Below are 23,650 nucleotides of genomic sequence, written 5' to 3' on the forward strand. Positions count from 1 at the left end.
AAAACCCCCAATTAACATAAATAAGTCAGACTGTGAAAAGGAAAGAAGAAAGCAGAAGCGGCTGCCTCCCGCCTCCCTGCGCTTGGCTGCTGCCTTCTATTTATTTGATTTATACCGCCCTTCGTCAAAAAATATCTCAGGGTACTTTGCAAGATTTTTTTTAAAAAAAACCTAGATCAAAGATGCACAAATAACCCCGAAAGAAATTTATGCAGAAATTTTTTATTTGATGGATATGATTTTGTATAAATTGTTGGTTCTTCCCCCCTTTTTTGTCTTTATAAAAAAAATTCTGACCCTTATGTCTTCATGTTTTCTTCTTTTGTATTTAACTCTTCTATACTTATCTTTCCTGTACGTTAGTGTTTTAAATCAATAAAGATTTACCATGATTTTTGTTTAAAAAAACCCAGATCAAAGATGCGCAAACAAATAGCCCCGACAGAAGCAACAAAACAGTAAACCCCCCCCCAAAAAAAAAGTATTGAAAAAGCTGTGGAATATGAATGGTCCCCAGGCCCCCGCGCCACGGGGCCCGGAGGGACCCCAGGGGTCATCTAGTCCGACCCCGCGCCGCGCGGGGCCCCGCAGAAAGCCTTCCTCGCTTCCGGTCCCTGGCCGGCGGCGGCAGCAACAGCAGCGCCGCCTAGTGGTCGGCGCCGGGCCTGGCCCTCCCCCCTGGCGTTGCTAGGCGACCTCCCCCGCGGCCCGCCTGCGCGCGCAGCCCCGGCCCTCCCTCCCTTCTCCCTCGCTCGCTCGCTGGCTGGGCCTCCGCTTTCCCGGCGCGGCCTGCGGGGGCGCTGGCGAGCCTCGTCCGTCTCCGGCGGCGGCGGCGGAAGGGAGCGCGAGGGAGGCCGGAGAGGAGGAGGAGGAGGAGGAGGAGGCCCAGGCCGGGAGGAGGCGGAGACCAGGAGGACGGGGGGGACGACGACGACGACCAGGCCCACCACCGGGAGAGGAGGCGGCGGCGGCGGCGGCGCGGATGATGGCGGTGGCGGCGGCGGCGGCGGCGGAGTCCCGGGGCCGGCGGCCTTGCGCGGCGGCTCCCCGTCCGGGGCGGCGTCCGGGGCTCGCCTCCTTGTCCCGGTGAGGGAGACGGGCCTGCGCCTTCCCACGTGCCTGTCGCGGGTCGGGTCCCCCCTCAGGAAGTGCCCCGTCGGACCCCTTTCCGCGGCCCACCCCCCGGCGCCCGCCAAGGGACCCCCGGGGTCATCCAGCCCACCCCGCCCGCCGGGGACCCCGAGAGCTCTCCTGCCCCCCTTGGGGGGGGACGGGGGGGGAGTGGAGGGGCTGGGCTCCCTGGGCCCCCCAAGGGCTCTCCTGTGCTGGAGAGAGAGCTCTTGCCTGCAGAGGATTGCCCATTCCCCTCTTAAGGGGAGGCTTCTTAAAAGCCCCCGCTGCATCGTTTTGCATCCCGGTGTGCTGTCAAAAAAAGCTTCACTCGGTCTTGATTCCCCCCCCCCCCCTTTGGGCCTTTCCAGGATCAGGACCAGAAAGGGAACTTCGTCATCTTATCTTTGCAGTGCATGAATTGACAGGAAGTTCTTAGGGGTTCCGGGGGGCCATTAAGGCGCGTGTGCTGCGTTCAGGTCCTTTGCGTGGCTCATTCGGGGCCCTTGGCTCTCTTAATTTGGGGGAGAAGATGCTCAGCTTCTTCCCTCAGCTTTGCCCCACAAAGTCTTGCCGCCTTTTCCTCGGAGGAGCGGGCTGCAGGGCCTTGGGAAGGGTGAGCCTGCCAGCGTTGCGCTGCTTTCTAACCGTCCTTCTCCAACCTTGCAGCCGGCCGTGTGTCTTCCCCCTGGGGCAGGGGCTGCTGGGCCGCTGAGGCGTGGGCCGCCGTTCTGCTGCTGCTGCTGCTGCTGCGCCCGCGGATGCCGTCAAGATGAGTGTGCAGGGCCAAGGTTTCCCTCTGGACCTTGGGGGGAGCTTCACCGAGGATGCTCCAAGGCCCCCAGTGCCAGGAGAGGAAGGGGAACTCGTTTCCACGGACCTGCGGCTAAGCGGCCACGGGTTCTACTCCGGGAAGTGCGATGCCATCAAAGCCGAGACTTCCACGGCCACTCCTAGGCGCCCCGACCTGGACCTGGGCTACGAGCCAGAGGGGAGCGCTTCACCCACCCCTCCCTACCTGAGATGGGCAGAGTCTCTGCACTCTCTGCTGGACGACCAGGATGGGATAAACCTCTTCCGGACCTTCTTAAAGCAGGAGGACTGTGCAGACTTGCTGGACTTCTGGTTTGCCTGCAGCGGCTTCCGGAAGCTGGAGCCGTGTGACTCCAACGAGGAGAAGAGGCTCAAGCTGGCCAAGGCCATTTACAAAAAGTACATTCTGGACAATAACGGGATTGTGTCGCGGCAGATCAAGCCGGCCACGAAGAGCTTTATAAAAGATTGTGTGATGAAGCAGCTGATCGACCCGGCCATGTTTGACCAGGCCCAGACGGAGATCCAGTCCATGATTGAGGAGAACACGTACCCCCTCTTCCTTAAGTCGGATATTTATTTGGAGTATACAAGGACGGGTGGGGAGAGTCCGAAGGTGTACAGTGACCAGAGCTCAGGGTCGGGGACAGGGAAGTGTCTCCCCGGCTATTTGCCTACCCTTAACGAGGACGAGGAATGGAAGTGCGACAAAGAGGTGGAGGAGGAGATGGCCGGCCGGGAGTCTGCTCCCTCCAGCCGGCTCACCCAGAAGCTCCTCCTGGAGACGGCCACGCAGCGAGCCACATCCTCCAGAAGATACAGCGAGGGGAGAGAGTACAGGTGAGAGCTGCAGGTTGTCTCAGCGTGAGCCACGCTCGCTTGCCCCACCACGTGCCCCCACCTCGTGGGGCAGAAGTCTGCTTCCGCCGGGTAGCAGGGCAGGATGTGGAGGCGCCCCCTGGCGGCTGGGGAAGAGCTGAAAGGGGTTACAGGCCCAGCACTTCCTACTTTCAGCGGCAGAGATTTGAGCGAAGCTCACCCCCTGCCGTCTGCAATGCTTGGCTGCAGCCCCTGCCTGAAGCTCCTGGCAGCTTTGCTCTCCTGCCTAACTGCTCTTGCAACAATTTTGGAGAAGTTATCGATAGATGCATTGCTGGGAATTTCTCCAGAATTGGCCTCTGAGTCTCACACCGTCTATTCCACCCCACCCCAACAACTTTGTTCTAAACTTATTAGAAGAACATAGCGCATAAACTAGTAAGATTTTTTTTAAAAGATCCACTCAATCCAGATATCCCACGATCTACTTCCAGGCTCAAATTGCATTTTATTTTCTTTGCCTCTCTTTGCCCCCCACCCAACCCCAGCACCAGCAGGTTCTAGAAACAGCAGGGGAACTCCAAGAAGTGCTTTTGCAGGTCCCCCCTCCCTCTTGCTAGGCTCTGGAGATAAGCTCTTCCACCCCCTTTGCCTATTGCATTTACTGTCTTAGCAGTCTGGAGGGCAACAGCTGGATCTCATTGTCCCCCAAGCAAATTCCGCCCCTTGTTGCAGATGCTGGGAGCCTTCCGTTTTGAGTACTGTTTTCATCTGGGTTTTGAGACAGGAATGTTGCATGCGAAACCGCAAGAGAAGGAGGCGCTCCTCTGATCTCTTGCTAGTTTACTCAGGAGGCTGGGAAATGATCCCAGCTACTGGGCCTTCCTTGTGGAGTTTGAACCTCCAAGTCCGGGGTAGGCAACCTAAGGTCCGGGGGCTGGATGCGGCCCAACCACCTTCTTAATCCGGCCCGCGGACGGTCTGGGAATCAGCGTGTTTTTGCATGAGTAGAGCGTGTGCTTTTATTTAAAATGCATCTCTGGGTTATTTGTGGGGCATAGGAATTCGTTCTTTCCCCCCCTCCAAAATATAGTCTGGCCCACCACATAGTCTGAGGGATGGTGGAGCAGCCCCCTGCTGAAAAAGTTTGCTGACCCCTGCTCCAAGTGCTTCTGGGAGAACATTTTCCTGGGGGCAAAGTTTTGGAACTCCTAAAAGACCCTTTCAGAGAGAGAGAGAGAGAGAGAGAGAGGTTTATGACTTGTTCTTCTGTATCCTATGGCATTCCTCCTCCTGAACTCCAGATGACCATCCCTGGCCTTGGAGGTCTTCCGGATACAAAAGGTCCCAGAACTTTCCCCTCCTAGATAAGAGATGGGGAACTTTGTAGGCTAGCAAGTAGCCAGCCCTAGCTTAAGCAAGGCCACCATTTGACACTACACAGGTCAGACCCTGAGACTTATGCTGTGGCTCTCGTGGGCAGGTGAGTTGCTGGAAGTCTGCACAGTTGTATTTAAAGGGTGGTGCTTACATCCAGGCGAGCTGCCACAGTTCAGGCTGTGTTAGAAAGCAAATCACCAAATGGCACCTTAAACCTCAGTTACGGTCACCACAACGGAATGCCTAGGCGCCATTCCCTGCCCCCCCCCCCCCGGCCGTCGGTTCAAATCCCCACTCAGTCATGAAGCTCACTGTGTGACCTTGAAGTCAGTCACAGCCTTTTAGGGTCATTGTAGAGATCAAACTGAAAAGGGGTGTGTGAACCATGGACTCCTTGGAGAAAAAGATGGGATAGAAAGGCAATAAATAAACTCTTCTGCTTCTCTGCTTAAGAAAGCTGGAGGGGCCAGCCAGATAGTGTTGCCAGCTTGGCACCCAGAGATCTCCACGTGGGCACGACTGGAACCGAACCAGCTGCAAAACGCGCCTGGCACCTGGGGAATTTCGAACACTGGTTGTCGGGGCTGGGAAGATGGTAGCTTTGAAGTAACTTTGGCTGAGTTTGGTAACCATTCATTGTTTCTCTAGACAGCAAGGCCTACAGAGGTTTCTTCTTGTTCTGCAATGACAGAGTGTGTGTCTTCCTTGTTTATGACTTGCGAAGGTGTGCAGGGGGGGGGGTGTTATATGGGTCCACCTGTGATGCTGAAACAGCAGCGACACAAAGCACTGCTTGGAGCCATTTGGATTCTCTGCCTCCCTTGCTGGTCCCTATGGCAGAGTCACACCCGAGTGAAATGTGTGGGGTGGTAGTCTGCTAAGTTTTACTCGGAGTAATCCCTTTGAAATGAATGAACACCCTCCATACAGGTCCATTAATTTCAAGCGGTCTGCACTTGAGTAAAACTTAATTGACCATCACCCACCTCTGGCAACGTGATTCCCGGATTCCCTGTTTTAAGGTCCCCAGTGTGCTTGGAGATGGGAAGCAGTCCCAGGAACAGAGTCCTCTGGATGAATTGTGGATGGGGGGGGGGCAGCTGTCAGTACCACCTTCACGAAAAACATTCCAGGTGGCTGTTCCTTAAAAGCCCCTTTTGCACCCAGCCGCCCTTGAATTGCACGTGAGGAGGGGGTGAAGCCCTTGCCTGCCATGACAGAGCAATGCTGGTCTCTGAAAGGGTCTTCCAGGGGGGAGGGAGGCAAGGGGGCGGAGAGAAGCTTTGGGACCTGATGGGGCACCTGCTGATGCTGAGATGGGACGGTCAGGTGGGGATGCTTTGCCTAAACATCCTGTTTTTGTTCATGGCTGCAGGTGGTGGTGTGTTTTCTTTGCAAAGTACACCTGTGGTCCTTGTTTCTTAGGGGCTGCTTTCAGACTCCTAAGGAAACCCTATTTCAGGGTCTGTGTGAAGAGAAACCTTCTCCTTCTGCTCCTCCTCCCCAGTTTCCAGAGCTAGCAAGAGAGGGCAATCAGAACCACCCAGAGTGGCTGGGGAAACCCAGCCAGATGGGCAGGGTATAAATAATAAAATTATTATTATTATTATTAAGCAGAGCCCACAGCCACCTGGTTTTCTTACTTCACTGGTTTAAAAGTTGCTGCTGCCCTGCGTAAGGGATCAATGGGATTGTCGTCTTTGGGCCCCGATACTGGCAGTGGAAGTGACAAGCTTCAAGGCCGTTTTAACCCCAGTTCCCCCAAAATCACAGTCTATTTGGGTGTTTGTTTCGTGCTTGAAGTTGATGCACCTGAATCAGTTTGGAGTTCAACTTCAGACTGCACCTTGGTGTGTTTCCAAGAGAGAAGAACTCTTTCAGCTTCAGGAAAGTGTTTGTCATGGCACATAATGTGAAAAAGCACATTCTCCTCCTCGCACAATTCCATGTGGGAGTTCCCGACCCAGGAAGGGTCTCGGCAGTTTTGCCTGCGCACTTGGGCGGCTGTTTTTCTCTCCCTTGGAGTCACCCAAATGAGCCCTCCTTGCTATACATTTGCACAATCTTATCGAAGGCAGGTAGACTTTTTGACTGGATCAAAACACAATTTGCCACACGTCTTCTGCGTTACAGGATCCATTTAAAAATCTTGACTGCCTCTTGGAACATAATTCCCATTTCTGCATGAATATCTTGCTGATTTTGCTGTTTTATTTTTAACCATCTCCACCATGATGTCCTGCCTGCCTTTCCACAGTCGTGGAACGCAAGGCAGCACCTGAGTTCTTTCCAGGAGGCTCCCCCCCCCCAGACCTGCCCGTCTTCAGCAGGGTAGCTGTGCCAGGTGCCTCCAGACCATAAAGCTCAAGCTGGAAATGCCCTTTGTGGGTGCAGTAGGCACCTGCGGCACTTCCTACAAATAAAGGGAGCTGCAAGCACGCAGGCTTTTGCTAGCTGGGGGAATTTATTTCTGCAGAGGGGCCTGCCTCCATCCCCTTTTCGACAGCTAATTGGATTGGTGAGTGTGATCCGAACGCAGGTCCCGCCTTGCAGGCATCACGGCATCACCTGTTGCTGCTGCTCCTCCTCAATTGTGCACCAAATGTTTGGGGTAAAAATAGACCGCAGAATGGAAGGGTGAGGAATGGATGCGACTCTGTAAAAACGCTTTTCGGGGGACATTTTGCCCCTCTTGCACCACATCCGAAGTAGCACAGGTGTTTTTTAAAAAAACAAACCCAGAAGCTTTGCAGATGGGATTTGGCTGAAATGGAAAAAGTGGCTCCGAATCTGGTGGCCTGGGAGGGGGCGGGGGAGGCTCTTGTTGTTTAAATTGTTGAGATTCCTTCTGAGCTCTGCAAAGAGAGACGTTTCAGCCACCAGAGCTGAAAGCCCCCAACTTGCTCACGCTCAAGGCCGGCCTGTGCCACTAGGTGAAGCCAGGCTGGTATGCTGCTGGATGCAGGCTGGGCCCCTGAGCCCACCTCGTTTGTGGCCTGCCCTGTGGATGGGCATCCTTGGACGACTCCTCTGTGCTTTTAATATGGAAACCCACAGCTTGGGGACATGGGTCTGTTTCCTTTGGGTCGGGGCCTGTCTCCTTCCTTTGGTCTTCTGCCCAGGAGGGAACATGGCCACAACCTGACCCTCCCACTCCCCCTTGGGTCTGCCCACCTCTCAGACTCTTGCCCAGATCCTGCGTCTGCCCCTTTGCTCAGCCTCCTCTGCATGCCTTGTTTCCTTCCAGCCCCCTGCCACCCCCTGCCAGTCCTCCTGCTCCTCCCAGGCCCTGACTCTCCTTCTCCCCTTCCCCTCATCTGAAGCTCCTCTTCCTGGCATCTCAGCAGCCTAGCTGGCTCCATCTTTCCCTTCCATCACCAGTGCTGAGCATTTCTACCAGTCCCTCAGGTCGGGCCTCCTGCTAGCATGTTCTGGTGGAGTGTGTGTGTCCCCCCCCCCCAATCCTGCTGCCCCTCTTGCTTTGGCCACTGCGGGCTGCTCTTGGCCCAGCTGGGTGTCCTGAGCCACGTGAAGGTGGCAAGGGCTGGCTGGCGTGGCCCTTTGCTTTTGCCCATGCTGGGACCTGGGTCCTGACCCCGGAGGCTGCCTGCACCCCGCGGGAACAATGGCTGGCGCTCCCGAAACAGGAGGCCTGCTTCCCTAGCCGAAGCCGCTCTTGTAAACAGGGCAGGAAGGGATCTGGAACAGTTTGCCCCCGTCTGTGTGTGGACGGTGGCGTTTCTTTCATTCCTTCCTTCTGCTCATAGTAATGCATTCCAGATGAAAAGCTCCCTGGAATTTCTGTTAATAAAGGGAAACGTTCATGGCTGCCTGCTCTGAGCTGGGCCTGCTGGATGCGGAGAGAGCCTGGGCCTTTCTGGGAAGGGCCACCTGGAGAAGCTCAGGGGCTGCTTCTTGCACAGCCAGCAAGGCAGGAACGCTGGTGCCTTTGGGGAGAGCTCCGCTGCCTTGGGTCGGAGGAAGCCTCGTGCTGCCACCTCCGAGGGCCCTAAACATGGATCAGCCTGATCTCCAGATCCACACCCCAGGGGGGCAGTATGCGGGTGGGTGAAGGACGCAGGTGCTTCTTCCAGAATCCCTTTCTGTTTGCCCCACACCTGGTCATGTTATTGTTGTTGTTGTGTATTAGATTCATATTCAGCCCTTTCTTACAAGATCTCAGGGGGTGAGTCACAGGGTAAAAATGCAAGGTAAAAGCACAAGTAAGTAGTTAAAGCAAAACAAGGAAAACACAATAACCCCCCAAGCATATTTAAAAGTCTGTAAAATATTAATCAGCCTTATGTGGTGTTTTAAACTGTGCTGTCCCTGATCATGGCTGGCTGCGTCTCTCTTTGGGCATTCCACTTCCACAGGGAAGCATTTTTAAACTCCAGCCTCAAGTGAAAAACCCCAGGTCTCCTTCCCACTTTCATTTATAGCAGGGATGCAGGTGGCGCTGTGGTCCAAACCACTGAGCCTCTTGGCCTTGCCGATCAGAAGGTCGGTGGTTCAAATCTCCCCTTCGGGGTGAGCTCCCATTGCTCTGTCCCAGCTCCTGCCAACCTAGCAGTTCGAAAGCACACCAGCGCAAGTAGATAAATAGGTACCTCTGTGGTGAGAAGGTAAACAGTGTTTTCGTTCGCTCTGGCTTACATCACAGTGTCCTGTTGTGCCAGAAGCGGTTTAATCCTGCTGGCCACATGACTTGGAAAGCTGTCTGTGGACAAACGCCGGCTCCCTTGGCCTGAAAGCGAGATGAGTGCCGCAACCCCATAGTTGCCTTTGACTGGACGTAACTGTCCAGGGGTCCCTTACCTTTACCCACTTATAGCACCTGCAAGAGCCCAGCCCTGGGGGTGGGTGATACGGGGCCTTGCTGCTTTGCTCTCTTTGGGAGACTTCTGCCCAGGAAGCCTTTGGGCAGATGGAAGACCCTCTCCAGCGGCACATGTGAAGCAGCCTTGGGTCCTCTCTGGTTGGCTGCCATCTTCTCTGGTTGACCACGGCTTTCCAAGGGTTTCCCCCAGTGCTTTCCGCCACAACTTCTGCCAGCAAGCCTGAGCTCAGCCCCTTCCATGCCTTGGCTGCCTTCTTGGGAGCCCAGTTTTGGCTTCCTTGGTCCTTGACCCAGTGCAACGTGGTTGTGCCTTGTGAGGCTGGTGTTCTCCCTCTGCTGGCCGCTCAGTGCCATCTAGTTTGGGAAATGGTGGAGGTCTGTGCTGGGGGGCTTTTGTACGTGTGACCAGACGCCTTTGGCACTTCCTACTTGTGGGGCTGCTTCTCTGCAGGAGCTTCCAAGTTGCTTCTGCCCCCTTTGCAGTCCCCATTGGTGGGACCCAGAAGGTGCCAAAGGCAAATTGTACCATCCCCCCCCCCCCAATACGGACTATATTGGGAGCTTTACAAACAGTTACCAAGCATGAAGTGTTGCTTTCCAGGACAAAATACATGTACCTGTATTATTGTCTTGTATACAGTTGTAAGGCAAAAAAACCGACTTGGAAAATCTCCTACATTAAAGATTAAGCTGCCATCCTCAGGGTACACGTCAGTCTAAAGCCTTAAGATGATTTCTCCATAGCGGCTGCTGTGACTCAGATGGAAGGGAGATGGCTGTGCTGTTGTTCATCAAGGATATAAATTGAGACCGTGCAGAGTCAAGCCCACTTTTCTTTGTTATTCGTCTTATCACCCTCCGGTGGTGAGTTAAACGTCCTCTAAGTGCCGTAGTCTACTCATGTTGGCTCCATGTTTCTGTGGTGGCTCGGATATATAAGCCAATTGCCAAATGGCACCTTAAACCTTGGTTATTATGGCTGCCACAACCGAATGTCAGAGGCGCCATTTCCCGCCAGTGGGGATTATTCTTCATCGCCACCGTTCATGTCTCTACCGCTTTATATTTTAAAGAAAGAAGATCTCAAAGTGGTTTGCAACACATTAAAACCTCAAAATCAACCATCCGGAGTAAATCAAATTCAGGCTTCCAGGAAAATATTTCCAATCCTTCTCTAAGGGACATATTGCTTTCCCGCTATTTATTTACCAACTTAATATATAGAGCAGCCCCATAGCAGAAGTACTTTAGGAAGGCAGTGGGGTGTAGTGGTGAGAGTGTCAGACGAAGACCTGGGAGATCAGAGTTCGAATCCGCACTCTGTCATGAAGCTCACTGGGTCAGTCACAGCCTCTTAGCCGACCTCACAGGGTCGTTGTAGGGATCAAATGAGGAGGGGCATGAACCATGGACTCCTTGGAGAAAAAGGTGGGAGACAAATGGAACAAATAAACTCTTCTGCTGACCTGCTTAAGAAAGCTGGAGGGGCCAGCCAGGTGGGCATGTCTGTGTGGTCACAGTTGGCACCCACGCCAGTTGTGAAATGCACTTGGTGCCCGGGGAATTTCGAAGGCTGGATGGGTGGGGTCCTCGAGGGACTGGAGTCCGGAGGGTGACCAGGACCCCCTTCTCTCTTTCTGCTCCTTTGCAGGCATGGGCCTTGGAGAGAGCCAGTCAACCCTTACTACGTCAACACGGGCTACGCCTTGGCACCCGCCACCAGCGCCAACGACAGCGAGCAGCACAGCATGTCCAGTGACGCCGACACCATGTCGCTGACAGACAGCAGCGTGTGAGTACCTGCCCCGAGAGAGACACCTGGGATTGGGCTGCCAGGACAAGGGGGCGGAGCAGGGAGCAGAGGGGGCGTGGCCTGCACAGGAGTCCTCTCCGGGCGCTGCTGGACTCCAAATCCCAGCCACCCCAGCAGCCAGCTTGGCCCCATGGGAGCCAGGGAGGAGGAAGGGGGGAGTCGAAGGCCAGCAACATCTGCAGAGAGCCAGGGGGAGCCTGCTTATTGCTGCCTTGATTCAATTTGGTTTACTGTATTTCTACACTGCCTTCCATTCCAGCGAATCCCAAAGTGGCTTACAAACAATAAACAGCAACAGCGGAACAGAGCACTGCACGAACAGCCTGGAATATAATATGATTACATATAGTACATGTAATAATTAACAAATAGCCAGTAAAACCTTTTCGGTTAAGAAACCAGCAACTAAAAAATAAGCTAAGCATCACAGTTACAGCATGAGTCATGTTATATGATTAACAAGTCATCAGTAAAGCAGTTATAATCTGTAAAACAATATTAGCAAAATGGCAGCTTGCCTCGCCCTTCCCATTGCTGCAGGCAGGTAGGCCTGGCTCCCAGCAAGTGGCTGACGGGAGTCTTGTCCTCGGAGCCTGCCTCCCATTGCCTGCTCCGGCTTCTTCTGCAGACCCCCTGGGCTTTCCCAGCTGTGGGGCTAATAGCTCCACACACACACACACACACACCTGCCCCCTGGCTTCTGGGAGAAGCTTCACGTTGCCCTGTGGGCGGGGGCTCTCCATGCCAGGCCTCCTTTGGAGTGGTGGCCGGGTGTGACTTTCCCTGGCCCCAGAGGACTTGTGCGTTTGGAAAGCGTGACCTGCTTGCGGTCAGAGCCATTTGCGTTGCGCTGAGGGCAGAGACATGGTCGCCACCCTTGCAGCATCACAAAGGTCTCTGCAGGCCTCGACCTTCTCTTCCTGCAGAAATTCGTTTTTGAAACTCCGGATTTATTTAACCTGAGTAAATCCACGCAAGCTGTAATGAGAGCCAGCAGCAGCCCAGGGAAGGGTCTAATGAAGAACAAATGTCGGGTTTACAAGGGAAACTGCCGTTGGAGCTGCAGTGGGGGATGAAGCCCCTTCCCTCCCCATTGCAGAGATGCTGGTCGAAGGCGGGTTGTGGTGCTCCCTCAAGAATGATCCCCACAGGCTGCCTCTTTCTAAAAATAACACCTAATAAATCCTGAATCTTTGCAGCAATTACGGCTCCACGCCTGAGGCACCCTCCTTCTGGCATGCCTGCCACAGAGGACACATTTGCCAGCCTCTTCTTATAAATAAGGCGGGTGTGTGTGTGTGTTTGTGGAATATTTAGCCATCTACAGGTTGTCCTGGGCAGGTGGGCACCTGCGATGGAAGTGAGAGGTGGGGAGAAGTCTGAGCCGTTGACCACGGAGGCCGCTGTGGGCATGCAGTGGTGGCAGCCAGCCTGCGTCGGAGGAGGAGGATGCTGGCAGGACCTGACCGGGGGGTGGGGCAAGATCCCTTCTTGTGAGATGCCTTGCCATGTGGCCCTCACACCCTTCCCTGTGCACCTTGCTATCCTGCTTCAAGGCGTGGGCCTGGCATCCAGGGAGGCCTTCCGGAATCAGCCTCTGCGGGGAAAAGCAGCAGCAGCGCCCGGTGTCAGGCGTGAGCAGGGGTTTTTTCCTAGAAAAATAAATGCCAGTTCTCGCCATGAAGCCGCTACAGTATGTGCCACACTTTTTGACAACAACAAAAAGAGGTGACGGTGCTGCGTGGCCTTGAGTATCCCCTGAAAAATCTAGTGTTCTCGGGAACTCTCTTTCCAGGAGGTCTTGCCCCCATTATTATTAATAATAATAATAGGGACGCAGGTGGCGCTGTAGGTTAAAGCCTCAGCGCCTAGGGCTTGCCGATCGAAAGGTCGGCGGTTCGAATCCCTGCGGCGGGGTGCGCTCCCGCTGCTCGGTCCCAGCGCCTGCCAACCTAGCAGTTCGAAAGCACCTCCGGGTGCAAGTAGATAAATAGGGACCACTTACCAGCGGGAAGGTAAACGGCGTTTCCGTGTGCGGCTCTGGCTCGCCAGAGCAGCGATGTCACGCTGGCCACGTGACCCGGAAGTGTCTCTGGACAGCGCTGGCCCCTGGCCTCTTGAGTGAGATGGGCGCACAACCCCAGAGTCTGTCAAGACTGGCCCGTATGGGCAGGGGTACCTTTACCTTTACCTTAATAATAATAATAATAATAAATTTTTATTTATACCCCGCCCTCCCTGGCCAGATCCGAGCTCAGGGCAGCTAACACCAGTAAAATTACAATAAAAACATAATAGGGGAAAAAACCAATTTAAAATACAGGTTAAAATGCAATTTAAAATGCAGCCTCATTTTAAAAGTAGCCTATAAATCAAAACCATAAGGGGAGGGAAACAGAAGGGTCAGACTGAGTCCAAACCAAAGGCTAGGCAGAACAGCTCTGTCTTGCAGGCCCTGCGGAAAGATGTCAAGTCCCGCAGGGCCCTAGTCTCTTGTGACAGAGAGTTCCACCAAATCGGGGCCAGTACTGAGAAGGCCCTGGCCCTAGTTGAGACTAATCTAACCACCTTGCGACTTGGGACCTCCAAAGTGTTGTCATTTGTGGTCCTTAAGGTCCTCCGCGGGGCATACCAGGAGAGGCGGTCCCGTAGGTGCGTGGATCCTAGGCCGCATAGGGCTTTAAAGGTCAAAAAGGTGCCATTTAAAGGGTGCCATTGAAGAAGTTCCCTTCGCTCTCTAAGGCTCCTTCCCAAGTGGCCCAAGCCTTGGTCTTCTTGCCTCTCGTGGCTCCGCTGTCGTAATTTCTCTGCATATTCTGGGAGACCAGCGGGGAGGGCAGCTGCTCACAGCAGGATGGGAGTCTCCCTGTCTTCTTCCACAGCCTGCCTACACTCCGCCTCCGAGTCTGCACTGCTCTCTTCCCGCTCACTAAACCCTGTTGCTTCTTCTGCTTCCGACACCTGCCAGCAGTCTGCTCCCTCTTCTCCCTCTGGCCACCCCTGGTCGCCCAGCCTCCTTGCCCTGGGGCTTCCCCGGCTGCTGCCTCCCCCTCTACTCTGCCTCCAGCCGGTCCATGACCCCTGGCCGTCCCCCCTGCACCCCTTTCTGCCTGGAGCTTGCCTTGCCCTGCGCAAACTGTCACTGTTTCCTCTTGCCAGAGACGGGATCCCGCCGTACCGACTCCGGAAGCAGCATCGCCGAGAGATGCAGGAAAGTGCCAAAGCAAATGGACGTGTGCCACTACCTCACATTCCCGTGAGTCACGCCAAGCCCCCTTCTGTCTTCCAGAGGGAGAGCATCCGCTCTGCTTATGGGATGAGCCCCTGGGAAAGGCCTTTCTCCCTCTGCAGCTGCCAGTCAGAGTCGGGAGGGCTGGTGGGCAAGCGAGGGTGGGCTCTGCCCGGGGCCTTGTGGCTGCGTGGCTGGGGGTGTGAGGCCGGCCCCTTTGCCAACCAGGGCTGCGTGTCGTTCCCACAGCGTACTTACCGAATGCCAAAGGATATCCACGTTGAACCACAGAAATTTGCTGCCGAGCTGATCAACCGCCTGGAGGAAGTCCTCAGGGACCGGGAGGCGGAGGCCAAGCTGGAGGAGCGCCTGAAGCGTGTCCGAGCGGTCAGTAGGGGCGGCGGGAGCAGCTGTGGCTTACGTGGAGATCCCTGCCCCAGCCTTGCCTGGATGTTTCCCAAGCAGTATCGGGTGGTGTCTGTGCACCTCTGTTCTGCTCTCCTCATTACTCTGCGCGTTCTCAGAGACCGGGGGGAGCGGGGCTTGTCACAGGCGGAGAGGCAGACTCCCTGGAGTCTTCTGCAGTCCCTTGACCGCCTCCCCTCCTCTGCTTCAGCCTCTGAGTCTGAACTGCTCCCTGCCACCTGCTCCCTAAATCCTGTTGCCCCTTCAGCATCCAGCACCTCCCAGTCTTCTCCCTCTGACGTCTCCCTTGTGTCCCACCACCCTGGCTCTGAGCCGTCTTCCCTTGGGGGTTCCCCGGCTGGCGCCTCCCACCTCTCCTCTTTGTCCAGCTAGCCCCTGACATCTCCCCCCCCCCCGTCCAGCCCCCTCACTTACTCTTCCCGGCTGGTGTTCCCTAAGATCTGTCTCCCCCCCCTCCCTTGACCCGCCTTGTGTTTCCCAGCAGGAGGAGGAAGGCGAGGAAGCCGACATCTCCTTGGGGGCCCCCCTGGCGGGCCACAAGCTCCCCCTGCCGCAGGCCTTGCCCCACTTCACCCCCCGCTTTGCCGAGATGCAGCTCCGGGACGCCCACGAGGAGAACCCCGAGAGCATCCTGGACGAGCACGTGCAGCGGGTCATGAAGACGCCGGGCTGCCAGTCCCCGGGCCCCGGGCGCCACTCGCCCAAGCCCCGCTCCCCCGAGGGTGGCCTGGCCGGCAAGCTGCACGGCTTCCTGGGGACGGTGCCCCTCGGGCACGGCAAGCACAGCGCCAAGGCGACTCTCAAGGCGGACGCGGCCGGCCTCCACCACCACAAGCACGTCTACCACCACCACCTGGTCCACCACCATGGGGCACTCAAGCCCAAGGAGCCGCCTGAGGCGGAGGCCGGCCAGGGTGCGCCGGGACCCTTCGCCTGGAACGTGGACGCGCACAGCTACGCTGCCAAGTCGCGGGCCTATGGGGAGAGCCTGGGCCCCCCGGAGCCCTCGGCTTATGGGTGAGTGGCGGCGGAGGGGGCCCATTGGGACGGGCGTTGGCCCCTGTGAGCCGCAGGTGGGCAGGGGCAGGCAGGCAGAAATGCTCAGGGAGGATTTCTGTTGCAAGCCAGTGGCAGGATGGAGGGCTGGCGCTGGAAGAGGTCCAGTGTCTGTGGGGCAGCGAGGGAGGGGGTTCCAGCACAGAGAGAGAGCTCATGCTGACAAGCGCAGGGTTGGGGTCCCAATCCCCTGGGTTTCTGCTGCCTGCAGTGCAGCAGATCCCTCCCCCCCATCCCACTCTTGGGAGCAACTCATGACTGAGGCGGTTGTTTTCTTCCTCCTTCCTCGCAGCGGGAAAGCTGGCCTGCTCTCCAAGAGGAGCGTCAAGAAAGCTGATTTGGGGAAGAGCGACGGCAGCGGCTATGACGCTCCGGGCTCCTCGGAGGACGTGGAGAAGAACCAGAAGATCATGCAGTGGATCATCGAAGGCGAGAAGGAGATCAGCAGGCACAAGAAGACAGGCCACGGGTAAGAGGGGCAGGGGGAGCAGGCGGTCACGGGTGCGAAAGCTCCACTGCCGGAAAGCAAGGCTGCCTGGTTGCAGGGGGGAGCCCAAGGGGGCTTGCCTCCTTAAGCGGCACCTTGTTTTAGAGGGGGAAAATTCTCCCCCTCTCTGCGCAGCGCCTCCTGTCGCTTCGCTGAAGGGGTGCTGGGCAGAGAGGGGGAGATTTTTTTTTCTTGTTCTCCCCCCTCTAAAACAAGGTGCGTCCTATTGTCCGGTGCGTCCTATAGAGCGAAAAATACGGTATATATTATGTTTGGCTGCCCCCTCTTCCCCCCTCCAGGCCTTCAGAAGAAGATGCCCCCCCCTCAACTTTCCAGTTCCTCAGGGAAGGGGCAGGGCAGAGAGCCCCTTATCTGTTGCTCTCCACTGATCTGTCGGGGGGGGGGCGGTTCTTGTGGGGGGCACATAGGAGAGGGAGAGAATTGGCCAGACCTTTGACAGGTTTTTTTTCCAATTCCACAAGGAGGGGGACATTGGGCTCTCTAATTCCAGTGGCAGTCTGCGTGATGCTAAAATTCAGGGAGGGGGGCACCTCTTTCACTCCCTTCTACAGCACTAGTTGTACTATCCCAAAACCTCTTCTGCTTTCTCTCCCCCCCCCCAGCTCTTCCGGGGCCAAGAAGCAGCTGCCCCATGAGTTGCCCCGGCCAGTCTCCGTGGAGCGCCCCATGGCCGTCCACCCGTGGGTCAGCGCCCAGCTGCGCAACGTCGTCCAGCCTTCGCACCCCTTCATCCAGGACCCCACCATGCCCCCCAACCCGGCCCCCAACCCGCTGACGCAGCTGGAGGAAGCCCGGCGGCGCCTGGAAGAGGAGGAGAAGAGGACGGGGAAGCCGCCAGCCAAGCAGCGGTACGGCCGGGGGGGCGCTCTTGGGGGGAGTGGGTGTGGCCTTGTCCTGGCCACGGGGTTGACCAGGAGTGGGTGGGTGGTTGTCTCCCCCCAGACCCCCTGCCCCTGCACCTGGCGCACTGCTTTTCAGAATGAGGAGGGGGCTGCTGGGTTTGGCTCCCCGGCAGGTAGGCGGAGGGGCCTTGAACAGCTGGAGATGGGGGTCAAAAGACACTCCCCACCCTCAAGGGCCTGTAGCAAAACCTGGGGGGGCGGCGGTGTGCCTTGCAGGGGGTCTGCTGTCCTCCAGGGGCTGGTCTGGCCCCTCCACTCCTGGGAGAAACTGCAGTCCAGAGCTTGCTGCTGGCTGGTGGGTGTTCTGCACAGCCCTCCCCTTTGCACTTCTACTTGCTAAGCAGAGCAGCACTTGCGGGGGGGGGGGGGGAGAAGAGAAGAGAAAGCGCCTCCTTCTCCTCTGGGACTTTGGGGTCGTGGCTCATGGGGCTATCTCAGCTGCAACGGGTAGAGCAGTTCCCTTTGCTTCTTGCCCCTTGGCGCTTATTTCTTCTTCGACTGGAGGAACAGACAGAGATGCTTGGGGGGGGGGGCTCTGCTCTGTGCTGCAGTTGGGAGGCTGCGGTGTGAGACTTGCCAGCTCTGTGAGGAAACCACCCCCCACAAAGACACAGGCGACTGTGAGGGTGCTGAGGGGGCCTGTTTGCTCCAGAGGGGTGGGGTGCGTGTGTGCATTTTGGGCCCAGGTGACTAGCTCTCAACCCCCTTTGTCATGGGGGGGAAGACGCCTCCGCTGCTGGTGGCCTTTGGGGTGTGGCGCCCCCTTCATCAGGAGAGCCCCGCTGGATCTGGCCCGTGGCCCCTCTAATCAGGCACCCTGTTCTCTGAGGAGGGCCCCAAAGGGAACCTGGACGTGGGGCCTGATCCCAGGAAGACGCTCAGCTGCTGTTGATCAGAAGCATCGCTGCCTCAGAGCCTAGCCAGGGGGGCTGTTGGCCATTGAGAGCCTCCTCCTCCTCCTCCTCCTCCTCCTCCGCAAAGTTGTTGGATCCCTTTTTAAACCCATCCATCCTCCTGCCCCAAACGGCCACAAGGTCGGCTCCTGTTGTGTTACTGGGTCCCGAGCAGAGCTGTGCTTTGGGCCCTGGCCTGGGTCTCTTGCCAGCGCCTCTCCCGGCCCCCTTCCTCCTTCCCCACGTGGCAGAGCTTCCCTCCTGTTCTCTGAGCTCCCTGGGCAGGCCCCTGGGAGAGGGGCAGAGAGAGGAGGCCCCAGTCCCCCGACCTTTGGGGCCTGCACCCCACGGGGCTCCCCGGCTGGCGGCAGGAAGGCTTGTCTAATGTCTGAGATTGTTCCCCAGGTATGCCCAAGAGGTGATCCAGCGAGGTCGCTCCTCTGTCAGGCCGGCTTGCATGCCGCTGCTGAGTGTGGTGCCCGCCGTCTCCGACCTGGATCTCTCCGAGTCTGAGTAGGTGCCCCAGCTCTTCCTGTCTCCTCCCTCCCACCCACCCGTCTCGTAGCCTCTCTAGAACCCTCCCCACCCCCCGCCCTGCCAGGGGGGCTTCGCTCTGCCGCCTTGCCAGGATCGGCCTCAGCTATGGGACGGCTGGACCAGGGAACCCTAATAGTAGTAGTAGTAGTAGCAGTAGTAGTAATAACAACAATAATAATAATAATAATAATAATAATAATAATAATAATAATAATTTTTATTTATACCCCGCACTCCCTGGCCAGAGCCCAGGGCGGCTAAGACCGATAAAATCACAGTAAAAACATAATAGGGGAAAAAGAGATGTGGGGGAACCAATTTAAAACGCAGGTGAAAATGCAATTTAAAATGCAGCCTCATTTTAAAAGTAGCCGATAAATCAAGACCATAAGGGGAGGGAAACAGAAGGGTCAGACCGAGTCCAAACCAAAGGCCAGGCAGAACAGCTCTGTCTTGCAGGCCCTGCAGAAAGATGTCAAGTCCCGCAGGGCCCTGGTCTCTTGGGACAGAGCGTTCCACCAAAACGGGGCCAGTACTGAAAAGGCCCTGGCCCTAGTTGAGACCAGTCTAACCACCTTGCGGCTTGGGACCTCCAAAGTGTTGTCATTTGTGGACCTTAAGATCCTCCGCGGGGCAGACCAGGAGAGGTGGTCCTGTAGGGCAAAGCAGGGAGGCTGTGGGGACCCCTCTGGAGCCTCCTTGCCCCCAATGTGCCCGTTCGCTTGCTGCTGGGAAGCCTTTGATCTGGCAGGCAGCCTCCACTAGGCAGGTGGAGAGCCTCCCTCCCTCCTTCCCTGCTCAGGGAGTCCTTGTTTTTCTGGCTCCTCTGGTTCCCTGGCCTCAGCCTCCCGCCTGCCCCTGGTGCCCAGTTCAGCTCAGGTGTTAGCGGCAGGTAGTCTTGGGCAGCTTTAAAATGGGATTAGACAAGGAGGAGGAGGAGGGTCCGTGGCTTCTAGGGCTGATGCCCCCTGGTGCCAGTGGAAGGCCGCCTGCTTCTCGCTGGGGGGCAGCATCAGGAGAGACTGCTGGCCTCCAGCTGCTTTTGGCCACGGGGAGAGGGTGCTGGGCCAGGGGGGCCTTGGTGGCAGCAGAGCTCCCCCGAGGTTCTTCTCAACTATTGTTGCCGTGGGGCCCGTGAGGCTGGTTCTGTGGCTTGCCTTTTGGGGTTGGAGAGCTGAAAAGAACGCCAATATTTTTTGCATCTGGCAACCAACATGCCCCTTTGGTTTCAGATGGTTCGTGGATAGATCATGAGTCCAAAAAACCCAGGACACACACATTTTCACAGATCCTCCAGAAGGAATGCATTTAGTGTTAACTCTGGAAGTGCAGACTTGATTCTGAATAAATTAAGCCTCCTGGTGTAGACAGTCATACCTTGGATCCCAAACACCCTGGAACTCGGATGTGTTGGCTCCCAAATGCCGTAAATCTGGAATTGAGTGTTCCGGTTTGCGAACTTTCTTTTGGAACCGGAACGTCCAATGGGGCTTCAGGAGCTTCCTGCAGCCAATCACAAGCCACAATTTGGTTTTCAAACGTTTTGGATGTTGAACGGACTTCCAGAACGGATTCTGTTTGACTTCCAAGGTACAACTGTATTATGATCTAGTCCTAGGAGGCTTCTTTTGGTCAGAATCAAGTTGCCATATTTCAAAAAGTAAAAACCAGGATGCCCCAAAAGTTGTTGAGCTTTCAAAAACGCCAAAAAAAAGCGTTGCGTTTCAGAAATTCCTCCCGGATGTCAATTCCGCCTTTGAAATCCCAGTTATATCTGGGAAAATCCAGACGTATGGCAGCCCTAAATACATTACTTCTGTTAAATGAGCCATCATAGCCACCAGAGGGCCATGAATATTTGTGTTCTGGGCTTTTTAGTCTCATCTACCCCTAAGGGACATGGGTGGCGCTGTGGATTAAATCACAGAGCCTAGGGGTTGCCGATCAGAAGGTTGGCGGTTCAAATCCCCACGACGGGGTGAACTCCCGTTGCTCGGTCCCTGCTCCTGCCAACCTAGCAGTTCGAAAGCACGTTAAAGTGCAAGTAGATAAATAGGTACTGCTCCAGCGGGAAGGTAAATGGCGTTCCCATGCACTGCTCTGGTTCGCCAGAAGTGGCTTAGTCATGCTGGCCACATGACCTGGAAGCTGTACGCTGGCTCCCTCGGCCAATAAAGCGAGATGAGCGCCGCAACCCCAGAGTCGTCTGCGACTGGACCTAATGGTGAGGGTTCCCTTTACCTTTACCTTCACCCCTGCACTATCTGAAACCAAAGGGGCCCTTGTTTGCCAGATGTGAATTTTATTCCAGCTCTCCTGCCGCACTAGAAGGTTTTGTGTCTGGTCTGAGCACCCGTCCGGCGTGCAAAGAGCCAGGGTGGGCTGGCGAAGGGAAAGGACAGGCTGGCGAGTGGAGGGGTGCAGCCGGGTACCAACGGCCCCTTTATTGCTTGTGCCAGAGCAGTGGGACGGTTTCTTGCTTTGAGCCCCTCCTGCCCCCTTTCCTACAGAAGGGAGCTGAATTGTGCAGGAGCTGACCTGTGTGCTGGTCCAGGGCTCTTGGCGAAGCTCCTTGAAGGAGGTTTCTTGGCAAGCGAGGGCTTTTCCCTTAGCAGGGACATCTTGGGGCCGAGTCGTTCCCAGAGAAAGAGGTGGCATCCCTTTGTCTGAACAAATCCTTCGGTCTTTGAAGGCAACCAACACCCCCCCCCCTCTTTTGGAAAGGTCTTTTGCTCAGCTCCCTGCCTAGTAAGCGTTGGGGGTATCTGTCCCCCTTTCCCCAGGTAGCAATGCTGGGATGGCTGCAGCACCCACCCACCCCGGCCTGGGCGTCCCCCTCTCTGAGCTGTGGCTTTTCCCTCTCTCTGTGTTCCTGCCCTTTGGCTATGGGAAGTTCCAGTCACCTGCCGCTCTTCTCCTTTGGGCTTCTGGGACTGGAGAGGAAGCTGTTCTCCCCCAGAGCTTCCTGGGTCCCGGTCGGGGGTGCCTGTGCCGTTCTTGCCCCCAGTTTGCAAGGGAGCCGGTTCCCTCCCTCCTCCAAGGAAGTTCAGCAGGTGGTGTATCGGCTTCCCACCATGTAATGAGCTTGCGTTGTGTTTGCCTTGCAGGGCGAAGGTGCAGAAGAGGCCAGGGGCCAGCTCCGCTCAGCCCTGCGAGAACATTGTGGTGGCCTACTACTTCTGCGGAGAACCCATCCCCTACCGCACGCTGGTCAAAGGCCGTGTCGTCACCCTGGGCCACTTCAAGGAGCTGCTCACCAAGAAAGGGAACTACAGGTGAGCAAGGAGGGATGCCTCGGGTCCCTGGGCAAGAAGCCTTGCCTCTGGTGCTTCCCCTCTTTGGCTCGTGGCCTCCAGCCTCTGCCCCTGGGGATGGCAAGTCCCACAAATGTGTGGGCCCCAACTCTGACGGTTGGCACAGAACCAGGAAAGAGGCAGGGGGAGGGCGCCCGGGAGATGGATCATGTGCAAATCTCACCTCCGCAAAACCAAGCCAAGAGGTATTTGGAGAAGGAAACTCAAGTCAAAACCCAATTTTGTTTGCATCAGAGCTGAGGAAGCCTGTGCCAAGGGAAACCCCAAACACACTAAATGGCACATCATGTTCAGAGTTGCATGCTTTCTTCTGAACCGACAATTTCCACTTTTTTGCAGAACATCTAGTTTCTTGTCAGAGAGCAGAATGGGCCCATTTTAGAGGTGGGGGTGGCAGGAGTCGGGGGCACCTGAGCTGTGAGGGGAGCCCTCTGTCAGCGCAGCCATGCACCACATGACCCTTCTTGAAATTCTGATGAGGACTAGAAACTTGCTTTAAAGCAGGGGGAGCTGTGGGAACCCTGCTGGTGTTGCCAGACTTCAGCTCCCAGCGCAGCATGGCTAGCGGTCAGGAATGATGGGAGCTGCAGTCCTGGAGTGACACAGATTTCTCCACCCTGGTTTAAAAAGACACTCTCTGTTCCCAATCTTGCAGGTATTACTTCAAGAAAGTAAGCGACGAGTTTGACTGCGGCGTGGTGTTCGAAGAGGTGCGGGAGGATGAGGCCGTCCTGCCCATTTTTGAGGAGAAGATCATTGGGAAGGTGGAGAAGATTGACTAGCCCAGAGGAGGCCGAGCGAGACGGAAGCAGCCAGAGATGGGCGGAAGCGCCGGCCAGGGAGGGGGGCAGGGGGGGCACCGGTGGCACTGCCATCCTTCCACACCCGCTGCCCAGAATGGCTCTGCCTTCCCCCTGCCTGCCTGTGGGGCGGTCACCAGCCCCCTCAACATAACACCGAAGCTTTGCGCATTAGGGGGCCATTCACTGAAGCCCCCCGTTTTGATATCATCAGGAACGGGGCAGTCCAGCCCCCCCCCACAAAAGTGCACATGCTTCCTCTGGGACGGGGAGGGTAGCAGCAGCCCCACAGGTGGGGAAGTTCCAAAGGGTGCTTGTTCACCCGTGGAACTAGCTGCCACTTGATACTTTGCACCTTGCTGCTCTATGGCTGGCAGCTGACCCCTCCATCTCAGCCCGCAGCCTTTCCACGCCTTGCTGCCCACCTTGCCAGGTCAGAGGGGTTGGGGAGGGGGGAGTCTTGAGGAGAGAGCAGATTTCATCGTCTAGAGAAGGGGCAGCCTGGTATTTGCTGGGAGATGGGATGGGACCTCTGGGCTGCCCCTTTGAGCCTCCTCCTTGCGCCCCATAGATCTGGGTGCATTCAGTGCCCCCCACCCTGGATGGTGGCTGCCTCTGCTCTGCCTCCCTTCCGGGGGCAGCCTTCGTCTCCCCACTCCTCCCCAGTTGCCTGATCCCCCCCTGCTGCTCTCCAGGTACCCCTGGGCTGTGGGGGGTGTCTGCCCTTGCTAGAGCCCTGCACCTTCTTGCGTACGTCACCGAGTGCCTTCAAACGCCTGTTCTGTTTGCCACCCACTGCCCCGGACGGCCTCCTCCCCGGGTCCCGCTTGCCCACTGTGCCGGCAGGGACCCCGAAGGCCTCGGACCCGTTGCGGGTTTTTCATTTCCCTTTTTTCCTGAAGGGTTCCCTTGTAAATATGTACATTTTCTAAAGACGGCATCAGCCACCAGCGGTTGGGCCAGCGGCTGGCATCTCCCGAACGTTTTTTTCACATGTTGACTTGTACAATTTATCTTTTAAAAGGTACTTGGATAATAATGGAATAAAAGCCCATGTTCAGATGGCAGCTCTGCGTGTTTGTGAGTTGTGTGGGTTGCCGTCCTCTGCTTGCGTTGGGGGAGGAGGAGGCGAGGCCTGCTCCGACATGGACTGTTTGGGGCACCGATCAGCTCACCCTTCACTGAGACCCCTCAGGAACTGAGCTCACTC

General features: G+C 56.4%; 1 protein-coding gene across 4 annotated transcripts; it reads left to right on the forward strand.

The window, feature by feature from the left end:
* The first annotated feature begins 949 nt into the window (after positions 1-949).
* Positions 950-23,507, forward strand: AXIN1 (axin 1). 4 transcript variants are annotated; one of them, XM_079952274.1, is made up of 11 exons: positions 950-1,086; positions 1,780-2,763; positions 10,614-10,754; positions 13,935-14,031; positions 14,254-14,391; positions 14,912-15,447; positions 15,779-15,955; positions 16,597-16,842; positions 18,195-18,302; positions 21,434-21,601; positions 22,296-23,507. In XM_079952274.1, exons 2-11 carry the CDS (start codon positions 1,883-1,885, stop codon positions 22,420-22,422), a joined length of 2,619 nt encoding a protein of 872 aa, XP_079808400.1. In that variant the 5' UTR covers positions 950-1,086; positions 1,780-1,882; the 3' UTR covers positions 22,423-23,507. The 4 variants fall into 4 exon arrangements, with proteins under 4 accessions (XP_079808400.1, XP_079808401.1, XP_079808402.1 ...); XM_079952275.1 differs by having other exon boundaries at positions 951-1,086; positions 14,915-15,447; XM_079952276.1 differs by lacking the exon at positions 18,195-18,302 and having other exon boundaries at positions 951-1,086.
* Positions 23,508-23,650: the final 143 nt, after the last annotated feature.

Source organism: Podarcis cretensis (genome assembly GCF_951804945.1).
Source record: "Podarcis cretensis genome assembly, chromosome: 14".
NCBI lineage: Eukaryota > Metazoa > Chordata > Lepidosauria > Squamata > Lacertidae > Podarcis > Podarcis cretensis.